This window comes from Lynx rufus, unplaced genomic scaffold (genome assembly GCF_022079265.1).
Source record: "Lynx rufus isolate CCGP_SWC_20201006 ecotype Redwood Valley unplaced genomic scaffold, mLynRuf1.p SCAF_11, whole genome shotgun sequence".
Taxonomy (NCBI): Eukaryota; Metazoa; Chordata; class Mammalia; order Carnivora; family Felidae; genus Lynx; species Lynx rufus.
In genome coordinates, this window is record NW_025814825.1 from 59,691,632 (window position 1) to 59,703,936 (window position 12,305).

Here is a 12,305-nt window from a genome sequence, read left to right on the forward strand (position 1 = left end):
GCAGCCTTGTGATCTTTCCCAGCGTCGCTGACGCTGCTAGGAATCTTCTGGGGCTGGAGCTCAGCCCGGCACCCCATCTGTTCCCTGTAGGTGCGACCCGGAGCTGCCAGGCCAGATTGGGAAACCGCGGAGCCGAGAACAGGGTCAGGGCATCTGAGATCCGTGCTGGGATTCCTGGAGCCAGGTCTGTGGTGGCAGCTGCCCCCGGGGCGGCCCCGGGGCTCTCCTGGGACTGCCAGGAGGGCTCCATTGGTCCTCCTAAAGCAGATGCCTCCCCTGCTAGCCATGGTGTCTGGACGGTGACCGGGAGTCCTGGTGACTGAGGCAGCGCATCCCGTAGATGTAGCTCAAGGGTCCCCCACTCCTCGCCTTACACGGCGAGCCAGTCACGAGCTCCAGAAATCCAGGGAGCTGGGGAATGAGTGGGACTCAGGCCTGCTACTCGGTCAGGAGCTGGTCCTCCCACCTCCCCACTGACAGGTCCAGGGACCTGAGACATAGACAATTCAGGAACCTCTTTGCGGAAAAGAATTCAAGGGGCGCCTTGGATGGCTCAGCTCGTTAAGCATCTGATTCTTCATTTCGGCTCAGGTCATGATCTCACAGTTTGTGGGATCGAGCCCCACGTCGGGCTTTGTGCCGACAGCGCGGAGTCTGCTTGGGATTCTCTCTCTCCCTCTGCCCCTCTTCAGCTTGTGCGTGCGTGTGCGTGCGTGCGTGCTCTAAAAGATTTAAAAAAATTTACAAAAGAAAGAAAAAGTTCAAAATTATAGAGCCTTGGATCACCTTTCATATGACAGTGAGTTTGTAATGTTTCCTATGGAGAGAATAGAATTCTTTATTGTTATTATTATTATTATTAAGTTTATTTATTTTGAGAGAGAAAGAGAAAGCACAAACAGGTGAGGGGCAGAGAGGAGGAGAGACAGAATCCCAAGCAGGCTCTGTGCCATCAGCATAGAGCCCGATGCAAGGCTTGAGCTCAGCTCATACCCTGAGCTGAGATCGAGTCTGAAGCTTACCTGGCTAAACCACCCAGGTGCCCTATTGTGATTATTATTAATTTAGTCTTTCCTCTGGCATATTTCTCTGCTCCCATATACTTTCATACCCTGTACAACCTCTGGCCTGCACTAAGGAGCTGGCAGGAGGGAAGTATACGAGTTTGATCTTTTCCTCTTGCCCCACATCTAATCTTTACCAGACATTTTTGCCTTAAATAGGAACACACGCACACTTTGATGTTTTTAAATTTTTTTTTTTTCAACGTTTATTTATTTTTGGGACAGAGAGAGACAGAGCATGAACGGGGGAGGGGCAGAGAGAGAGGGAGACACAGAATCGGAAACAGGCTCCAGGCTCCGAGCCATCAGCCCAGAGCCTGACGCGGGGCTCGAACTCACGGACCGCGAGATCGTGACCTGGCTGAAGTCGGACGCTTAACCGACTGCGCCACCCAGGCGCCCCGATGTTTTTAAAGCACATGTCTAATTCGGTGCTAAATCTTCGGAGAGGAGCATAGATAAAAGTCCACCTGTTGGTTCGTAGCCCCCACATTGTGATTTTTCATTTTCACTGCAACACATTTTTCTTCACTGTGATCACGTATGTCAGATTCTTAACCTAGTGCCTGGCACTTTTCAGCAAACACTTAATAATGGAAGTGTCTGTTACGCTAATTTTGATACTAATTAATGAAACTGAGCAGGCTGTGTGTATCTCTTTCTTCCCCCCTGTGTAGAAGTTTTTGAAAGTAGGTAAGTATTATCTGTAAAACTCCGAGGAAGATGGGGTTCAAGGAAGCAGCATTTACGGAGCTGTGTGTTTTCCTAGGAGTTTATACAGAGGAAAGAAAAATCATTTATTATCTTTGGATGAAATCCTGGCAGTTTTAAACTCATTAAATAATAGGAAACGTTGGCTGCTCTTAATGGGTCATTTGTTGTGTTAAACATTAGTAATGATAAATATTTATTAGGTAGATGGAAAGGCCTGTCCTGTAAAATGCTGTGACTCATTATTCTAATCCTAGTTATTCACAGTTTTTCAGTTTAAAGTGAAATATTTACCTATTATGTATTTAATATTTTTGATGCTATAATTGGTATTTAAAAAATTTTAATTTCCAACAGTATTTAAAAAATTTTTTTAATGTTTTTATTTATTTTTGAGAGAGAGAGAGAGAGAACATGAGTGAGGGAGGGGCAGAGAGAGAGGGAGACACAGAACCCGAGGCAGGCTCCAGGCTCCAAGCTATCAGCACAGAACCCTACGTAGGGCTTGAATTCACAGACCATGAGGTCGTGACCTGAGCTAAAGTCAGACACTCAGCTAACTGAGCCATCCAGGCGCCCCAATAGTTTATTGTTTTTTAAAAAGATGTTCATGGGGCGCCTGGGTGGCTCAGTCGGTTGAGTGTCCGACTTCGGCTCAGGTCATGATCTCACAGTTCGTGGGTTCGAGCCCCGCATCGGGCTCTGTGCTGACAGCTCAGAGCCTGGAGCCTGTTTCAGATTCTGTGTCTCCCTCTCTCTCTGCCCCTCCCCTGTTCGCGCTCTGTCTCTGTCTCAAGAATAAACAGACATTAGAAAAATTAAAAAAAAAAAAAAAAAAACTTAAAAAAAAAAAATGTTCATGACCTGAGCTGAAGTCAGACACTCAACTGACTGAGCCACCCAGGCGCCCCAATGGTTTATTGTTTTTTTAAAAAATGTTTTATTTCTTTTAGAGAGCGAGCGAGAGAGAGCAGAGGCAGGGGAGGGGCAGAGAGAGAGAGAGACAGAATCTGAAGCGGCTCTAGGCTCTGAGCTGTCAGCACGGAGCCCGATGCGGGGCTCGAACCCGTGAACCACGATATCATGCCCTGAACTAAAGTCAGACGCTTCACCGACTGAGCCACCCAGGTGTCCCCAATAGTTTATTGTTAATACATGGAAATACGATTGTGTGTATTGACCTGTGTTCTCTTGTGACATTGACAAACTCACTCACTCCAGCAGGTATACTTCAGATTCTTAAGCAATTTCCGTATGGACTATCGTGCCGTCTTCAAATAGTGGCAGGTTTATGTTCTCCTTTCTAATCTCTATGCCTTTAATTTCTTTTTCTAGCTTAACTGTTCTAATTAGGACATCAATACAATACTGAATGGAAGAGTGAACGGCCTTGTCTTGCTCCCAGTTTTAGAGAGAAAGCATTCAGTCTTTCACCATTGAGAATGATGTTGGTTTCAGGTTTTTTTATTAATCCCTTTTTATCAGGTCAAGGAAGTTCTCTTTCTGGTTTGCTGAGTGTTTTTGTCACGAGTGGGCGTTCAGTTTTGTCCCATCTTTTTGCAACTATTGGGATAATCGCTTGAGTTTTCTTAGCATCACATTGATTAGTTTTCTGATGTTAAGTCTTATCGATCCTTTCTGGAACAAGCCCCACCTGGTCACGATATGTCATCCTTTTTGCTGCCCTTTGTGCGGGTTAGCCTTGTACGCTGGGGAGCACAGGTCAATATCCAGGCCAGAAACACTGGCCTGCCACACAACTTGCCCTTGATCTCTGCCTCTGCAGCGGCGGCCGTGATGGCCCTGGGAGGAGGAATTTCCAGGACCTGAACAAATTTGCTGAGGTGGGGAGCCTGGTTCTGTGGACAGCCTCACGTCTCCCCTTAACTTCTCTGCTGTACCGCCGAGGCGTGTGGTGTTCACACCTGTCCAGAGCTGTCTCCTGAGCACCTTTACCGTAAAAAGAGCAGCACTGTTTAGTTTTATTTTTAAACTCGACACTGCGACTTGGCCAAACGCTTCATATACAGTAGCTCATACACTCGGCCTCAGAACTGCACTGAGGCAGGTTTATTGTCACCCCCGTTTTCTGGACAAGGGGGATGAGACTTGGAGGAGTGAGGTGACATACCGAAGGTCGCACAGCAGGTAACTGCTGTGCCGAGCGCCACACTTACTCTGCTGAGACCACAGCCTGGCTCTTAGCCATTTTCCCCAGGCTTAGTGGCCTGGATGCCCCGGCCCTCCATCCGTCTAAAATCACCTAGATTGTGGCAGAGCCAGCCGGGGTCCACCTCGGGGAATTCTCCACCTCGGGTGACCCCTCTGGAAGGAAGACAGTTGGCTGGCAGTTGAGATGTGAACAGGTGAGCCAGCCAGGGTTTGTAACGACCAGGGGGCCGTGCCAGCCTCCTCTAGTTTGATGCACAGCCTTTGACATGGAGTGGGACTCTGACCCTGAGCCATGCTGGTCTTAGAGACATTTCCATTCCTCGTTCTGAAATAGCATTTCGAGAAGCCAAACACTTCTTCTCTGGTTTCACATTTTGCCCATCTTTGAACAATCAGTTGATGTTCCTTATGATCATTGTTTCTGCTCTATTTCATTTTCCCGCTGATGCGGGTCCCCTTGGTGATGGCGGGGGGGGCGGGCGGGGGGGCACTGGTGGTTTTCTCATCAAAGCTTCACAATTAAGGCTTGTCAGTTGGGCTCTTCATTATGGTCCGTCCTCCCGCTTTTCCTCCTTTCTGCGTACTCATGTGCAGAGTTTGGAGAGTCCTGTGCCCGGCCTCAAATTCCACAAGTTCTTTATCTTGCCATAGCACATTGGGGTGAGAGGGAGAGACGGGGATTAGATCACAGAATGTTGGAACTGGGCTGGATGGACTTTGCAGCTCATTCTAGAGGCAGTCGGCCCCATTTCACAGATGGGGAAATGAAGGCCACCCAGAAGATGGAATGGGCCCTGGGCCTTCTAAGCACCCAGGCCTGTGTCCTCGCTGATCTCCCATGTTGTTTTCCTGGAATGCACCGTGCCTGGAGCCACTTTCTCTAGTTTATGTGACAAAGCAGCTGGTTCTCACAGGACCTGGAAAAACCCACGTTCATTTTTACCCCTGATGCAGCCAAATTCTCCCATGCCTACTCTGGGAAGTCAGAAAGAGGAAGTGAATTAAGGATCCTTGCTGGTAAGACTCTTGTGATTGAGAGGGTCCCTGAAACGCCATGCTGACCTGGAGGTTGCTGGCCTTTTGGCGCTAAACCTCCTTTTGGCCTTTCCCAGGAAGCTGGCCTGAGGAGGCCCAGATGCGTTTGTTTACAGCTGTCTCTGGGTGATGGTCGCCAGGTTCTGTGGTCAGAAGGAATGTTTCTGTCCCCTTATTTATATCTCCCTTGAGAGCCCTTGGGGAGACAGACCAATCAATTAACCACCACTACCTGGAAACCTGGGAGATGGCAGATATGTCTGGGGCTGGTATTAAGAAGAAAAGTTGTAGGGGTGCCGGGGTGGCTCAGTCAGTTGAGCGTCGGACGTCGGCTCGGGTCATGATCTCGCGGTTCTTGAGTTTGAGCCCCGCATCGGGCTGTCTGCTGTCGCGGTGAAGCCTGCTTCGGATCCTCTGTCTCCCCCTCTCCCTGCCTGCCCCCTGCTCGCGCATGCTCTCTCTCTCTCAAAGCTAAACATTTTTTTAAAAAAGAAAAAGAAAAGTTGTAGATTTGCCCAGATTTCCCCATTATTTATACTCTGTATTAAGAACATGTAGTGGGGCGCCTGGGTGGCGCAGTCGGTTAAGCGTCCAACTTCAGCCAGGTCACGATCTCGCGGTCCGTGAGTTCGAGCCCCGCGTCAGGCTCTGGGCTGATGGCTCGGAGCCTGGAGCCTGTTTCCGATTCTGTGTCTCCCTCTCTCTCTGCCCCTCCCCCGTTCATGCTCTGTCTCTCTCTGTCCCAAAAATAAATAAAAACGTTGAAAAAAAAATTTTTTTAAAAAAATAAAAATAAAAAAAAAAGAACATGTAGTGTCGGGGCACCTGGGTGGCTCAGTCGGTTAAGCGTCCGACTTCGGCTCAGGTCGTGATCTCGCGGTCCGTGAGTTCGAGCCCCACGTCAGTGTCTCTGTTGACAGCTCAGAACCTGGAGCCTGCTTCTGATTCTGTGTCTCCCTCTCTCTGACCCTCCCCCCATTCATACTCTGTCTCTCTCTGTCTCAAAAATAAATAAACGTTAAAAAAAATTAAAAAAAAAAGAACATGTGTCTGTGGAGAAGTCATTTAAGGTCTGTGAGCCTCAGTTTCCCTAAATATAATATGGGAACAATACCTGATTTTCCTCGCCCTTAGGGAGGCAGGGGGAATAAAAGTAGGGTACTGCATGAAGGGGCTTTAAAAGCAAAAATGATAAAATGATGCTACCACGAACTTGTTGAATTAGTTTTCCTTATCTGGTGGGTGCAGACCTTCTGACCTTAGAAAATCAGGATGTGCAAAAAGAGAGTGGATTCCAGCCCTGGAGTAAAGCAGCTCAGAGCCCGGCAGCCCGGCCACAGAGGGGCCCTTTGCTCATCGATGGTCTCTCACTTCTCAGAAGGGAAGCGTGGGAGAGGCAGGCTGGTCCCCTCGATGTCCCAGGGCCCAGCGGTATCGAGTTGCATTGCTGAGGTCTCTGGTGGGGACACGCAGCCGTGGGTTCAGCACAGTCTAGACAGGGAGCCACCGGGGAAACCTGTGGAGACGAAACTCTGAGAGCCACAGGCACTGGCAAGGCTCACAGCTTTCACTGCCGGCCCAGAGCCTGGGAAGCGGCTGCAGCCCTTGCTCACGGGGAGGGAGGCGTGTGGGTGTGTGAGTCTCTGTGTGTGTGTATAAGTATGTGTATGTGTGTGCACATTTATATGTGTATGTGAGTGCATGTGTAAATGCGGGTGAGTGTGGGTGTGTGGTTCTGTGTGTGTGAGTGTATGTTAAGAGTGTGCATATACGTGAGTGTATGTGTGTGGGAGTGTATATATGTGTGCATGTATGTGCACGTATATGCGAGTGGGTGTGAGAGTATACGGGCATACGTGGGTTTGCATGAGAGATGGAGTCTGTGCATGAATGTCTGAGTGTGCATGTGTATGTGTGGGCTCATGGGTATGAGTGTGTACGTGTGGGTGTGTTTGTGTGCACCTCTGTGCACGTGTGTTGGGAGTGGGGCACACAGGCCCTATCTTGGGTTAGTGACGGACGGTTTTGCAGGCCAGTGGTTTCTTTAAAAATATATATTTTTTAACATTTATTTATTTTTGAGACAGAGAGAGACAGAGCATGAACGGGGGAGGGTCAGAGAGAGAGGGAGACACAGAATCCGAAACAGGCTCCAGGCTCAGAGCTGTCAGCACAGAGCCCGACGCGGGGCTCGAACTCACGGACCGCGAGATCATGACCTGAGCCGAAGTCGGACGCTCAACCGACTGAGCCACCCAGGCGCCCCCAGTGGTTTCTTTTTAAGCTGCAGGGTGGTTTGTGAATCCCGCTGAGTGAGCTGTGACAGGGAGTGACAAGTGAGGGGGACAGATCCGTGCTTCTTAGACCATCTGTGGCAAAGGAACAGATTTCGTTTCCTTTTATTCCCTATCCATCATGGATCAATTAAAATGAATTCCTACCAAAATGTCGTAAAAAGGACACAAAATATAAGCCTCAGTTTAAAATGTTTGGATGCGCCAGATGGAAGGTTACCACTGTAAGGGCTCCTGCAGGTTGCCTGTCAGTGTCTGCATGGGACCGAGGGGCCATGGCGCTGGCAGGGCCACTGGTCCCTGGAGCCTGCTTTGTGTCGCATTGGGCTAGGCGACTGGCCCGAGGGAGGCGTGGAGAGAGCCAGGAAGGGGTTCTTTGCGGCAGACTAGCCTAGAACCGCCCTGGTCCATGAAGGCAGAGAGACATGTCGAGGGATGTCAGCAGGTGGCATGAATTTGGGGCCAGAGCAGCAGGCTAAGGGAATAACTTCCTGGGGCTACCCTGCCTCTGTCACCACCCGTGCTAGCAGGATGGGTGTCCTGGGACCTGAGTCTGTAGTAGCTCCTTTCTGCACCAGATGCCATGGTGTTGGCAGAAACCAACTTTCTGGCCTTGCTGGGTGAGAGCCCTACACTGGGATGTGGGATCGCTTTGTCTGAAAGTAGCTTTGAAATGGGGGCTCACTAATTACAGGGTGCATGTTTATATAGAAATTGCGGTCGTTTGATTTCTCTTTCTTTTCCCCCCAACAGTATCAAGGCACTTCTTGTGCCTTCTGGCCTGGGATGTCCCAGGGTGTTGGAAGAAACCAGGCGTAATGGAAAGTTGCTCTGGGGACAGACGGTGGCCTCTGTTCACCTTGTGGTATCAGTGGGAAAGACAGGATCTGTGCCTTTGCCTTAATGCCTTTTCATGATAGTGTTTTCAGTCTATAATGTCTAATGGGCATCTCCTCCAAAGCAACCTCAGCCCTCCCCTCGGTGGTGGCGATGTGCTGGGAAGGGCTGGCAGGGCTGTGGCGGAGGGTGGCGCCGGGACGGTGACCCTGCGTGCCACGGCCTTTGCAGGGGGGCCGCTAGGAGGTCCAGGTATCGGCTGGTGCCTCTGGCTCAGCATTTTTGTAGCGAAGCTGTTGGAAGGAAAGAAGCAGAACAAAGAGGTGCTCTGTGATGGGTGTTGCTTCTTACCTAAGTGGACGTTTCCTTGAGAGCCGCAAGGATCTTTGCAAAGGAGCTCAGGTCTGGGGTCTTGTCCTCGCTTGTCCAGGTTTCCAAAGGCCCCGGGCATATATTTTGGCTCCTCCTCACCCATGCCTTCCCCAGGAACCCACAGCACAGAGCAACAAGGTCTTGAAGTGCCCTGTCTTTGCTTTGTTCCCAGGGCAGGAAGACCCCAACAGTTTGCGCCATAAATACAACTTCATCGCCGATGTGGTGGAGAAGATCGCTCCTGCTGTGGTTCACATCGAGTTGTTCCGCAAGTAAAGAGGGCCTTCTTGTTTTCCCACAACCTCTGATGCTCCCACCGAGATGCACTGCCGTTAGCAAAGCATCAGAGCTATCTCTGAGGCACTTGGATTTGTCCAAGTGCCATTGACTATATTCCTACGGGAAGATAATGTTTCTCCCTTAGTGGGCTTTCCCTTTTGACTCTTTAAGGCTACATTCTTGACCCTCCTAGAGGAGTTAAGAACCTCTAGTGCTGAAGAGAGCCCCTAAGAATATTTTGTAAGTGGAGTTTTTTGGAGCTCGCAAAAGTCAGTAGCCTTCCATTGTTTTGAATGTTAAATAGACCGTTGATTGTAAGGTGTTTCAGGCTTAACCGGGTTCTCCTCTGGGTTCTAGGCTTCCTTTTTCTAAGAGGGAGGTGCCAGTGGCCAGTGGGTCTGGCTTTATCGTGTCCGAAGATGGACTGATCGTGACAAACGCCCACGTGGTGACCAACAAGCATCGGGTCAAGGTTGAGCTGAAAAATGGTGCCACCTACGAAGCCAAAATCAAGGATGTGGATGAAAAGGCAGACATTGCGCTTATCAAAATTGACCACGAGGTACGTGCACTCCCCATCTGCAGAACTCAGTTCCCAGGTCGCAAACCTGGGAGCGTTTAAGAGATGCTGCGAGTATGGCCTGGGCTGGGTGAGAAAAGGGGGCTCACGGAAGCTCCTTTAATAAGCAGACTATAAGATCAGAGTTTTAAAAATAGAAGCTGACGTTTTTATAAAAGAAAGCAACAGGTTTATAAAGACATTAGTAGGTAAGCAGTGAACCTTGAGGCTCCCTTGCATTCCTGACCTCCAGGCAACTATTGTTACAGATTTGTTTTCATTTGTGCATTTCAGCAGATTTGAAAACAAACCAGGTCTCCCAGATTGGTTTTTTTCAGGGTTACTAGAAGTGTTTTAGAACAATGCTCCATTCTTAAAAAAGTTTTGGAAACCTTGAATTAAAGCACCGCTGATGGATTTCTTCCTTACAGAACTTCTCAGAACTTTTAATATGCTCACGGGCACAGGAGTCTCCCACAAAAGGGTGTATACTCCAAATGATAATCATCTGAGCTTAGGACTTTTTTTTTTTTTTGGCAAAACTGAGACATAGTGAGCTCAGTCTGGGAAATGCTGTGTTTGAAAGCGGTTTGCTCTCTGTTTAAGTATTCTCCTTGCCGTCGTTTTTGCTCTGTTGATTTGTTTGGCAAGTCTTCCTACCTGAAATCAAATCCAGGTCTTAGGGGCCATCACCAATTCCCGCTTGATGGTGTGTTGATTGGGGAGGCTTGGTTTGCTCTGTGGTGTGTGCAGTGAGATTGCATTTTCTGGTTGCTTCGTGCCCTTGTGATCTTGCAGACTTCATAGGGAAGGGAGACTCTGGGGAGGCTGGAATCCTGTTGGCCCAGGAAAAGGTCCTAGACTGAGAGCCAGGAGGGGTCTTTTTTCCCACCTCTTTACCTACCTTTGCCTGCTTGTGGGCTCTGAAGGCAGACCAGTGGAGTATGACACAGGCTGTTTGTTGTCTGTGCTGTTTATCCGGCTCCGTGCCTGGTGGCCTTTAGCAAAGTCTCGATTGGATATTATTTCTGTTAGGTAGCTGTGGAATTTCTAGCAACATCTCTCTTTGAAGATGTGTTTATTGGTCACAATATAATCATAATAACTTCTACTCAATGAGCTCCAGTGCTGATCCAGCCTCTGCCTTCATGCATAACTTCCACCTAATCAACAAGATAGCTGTATCGTCCCCATTTTATAGTGGAAGAAACAGGAAATAACCTGCCGGAAGTCACACAGCTGTGCTGCCATGAAACTAACCTTTCAAGCCAAGCCAGGCTCCTGACCCTCAACTGCCCAAGGCTGTGGCCTTTACCGAAAGAATGGAACCCAGCCTTTTGGGGGAGATCGGATGGCTGGGCTTCAGATAGCCCACGGGAATGCTGGCACTTCCCTATTTAGGAACGTGCTGCTCGAAAGGTGTCCAGGATGTGGTAGTCTCATCGGAAGGAGGCTGGCCAGAATAGCACATCCTGTGGCCACAGGCAAGACTTTTCAGCTCCCCCCCAAGCTCCTGGAAGGCAGCCAGCAGTCGGGGCTCTCTGCAGGCAGGGTGCTGGCCCGGATGCTAAGTGAGCTGCCGCCGCTGAGTAATTTTGTGTTTGGAATGCGTGGGCACATAATGTGCCTCTGGCCAGGGGGATATTCTTTTCAGATTTTGAGCCAAGGTGGAGACTGTATCCTTGTGTCATCCCTGACATGTCCAGGCAGGACGTGAAACATCTCAACAGACCAGCTTTGCGGTGTTTCCGACCCAGCCCTTGCACCCCCCCCCCCCCCCCCGCCGCAGCCCCCGCCGGGGGTCCGGCCCTTCGCCCGGCAGCACAGTTTGCCATGTGTTTCCAGCTCAAGAGAAAGGTGCTTAAAATTTAAAAGCTGAGCCAAATGTGGCTCTTTAAAAAGGAATCGGAAATGAATGGATATTAAATTGCAGACACCCACACAAGAGACTCGCTTCCACTTACTAAACTGCTTTTTTTATTTTTTGCTGATAGTAGTGGGAAGCGGGGAGAGTAAAACCATCTCTTCAGCTCTTTCCCTTTTGTTCCCGTAGTTTGATGATTGATTCTTTAGGAGGGGTCAGAGACTGGCTTGGAAGGAGGCTCAATTTAGAAGGAGCCTCTCCTCTGGGCAAACCCAAATCCGCCCCAGCGCACGATTTAATAACCTGCAGGCTGTGGATGGGATGTGAGTTTGCACGGAGTCACTCTCAGGAATAGCAGAAGAGAAGAAAGCCAGTGCGAAAACTCAGAGCAAGGAGGAACAGAACCGGCAAAAACTGGGCCTGAGGATCGAACATCGTTCCAAATGGTGCCTCGGGGGACTGTGGCCCAGCTGCCCCCGGGGCTGTTTCCTAATAACCCAATGAAATTGATGTGATGGCCCGCCAAGTATGTGGGCTGGGTAGCTAACTTGGTGGCTCATAACCCGGGGCCATTTCTTACTCGGAGTCCCCCCCCCCCCATCGTGATTTCTTTTGGAGGCTCTCCATGACTTTAAACAGCTCTTGTCCTTCCTGAGTGTGGTATTCTCAACACTTTTAAGGAATAGAAATTACCATGGACATCTGTTGTCATGCCCCTTGTCATCTATCTGGCCGCCGTCTCCTGGGAACAGCAGCTAGCATCTTCTTTGGGGTCTGCTTCTCCCCCGTTGGGCAGTCTTGGTGGGACCTTATGTCACGGTACCCCACCCCCCGTGGCCCCGTTAGATCAAGCAGGCCCTCCCCTCAGGGGTGCACCTGTCTGTCGCCCTCACAAAAACTGCAGGGGCCACACGGGTGGAGCCCCTGCTGCTGAGACCCCCAGGCACTGTCTGAGTTCCAGCCCTCTCTGAGCCCAGTCTGTCTACTTTTCCTTCCATTCTTGGAGCTCCCCTCGCGTCTCCAGTGAACCCCCTTTGGCTTGAGATTGCCAGCGACATGTCTGGGCTGGCGACCAAGGAGCTCTGTTTTTGCTTCTCACGGCTGAGAAGACACATGTG

The 12,305-nt window shown here is 49.8% G+C and overlaps 1 protein-coding gene across 1 annotated transcript in view; it reads left to right on the forward strand.

The window, feature by feature from the left end:
• HTRA1 (HtrA serine peptidase 1) overlaps positions 1-12,305 on the forward strand; it is a 52,253-nt gene that overhangs the window by 18,969 nt on the left and 20,979 nt on the right. Inside the window, exons 2-3 of the mRNA XM_047072749.1 lie at positions 8,658-8,757; positions 9,122-9,326. Coding sequence (XP_046928705.1) covers positions 8,658-8,757; positions 9,122-9,326 — 305 coding nt within the window. The remainder of the gene's footprint in view (positions 1-8,657; positions 8,758-9,121; positions 9,327-12,305) is intronic.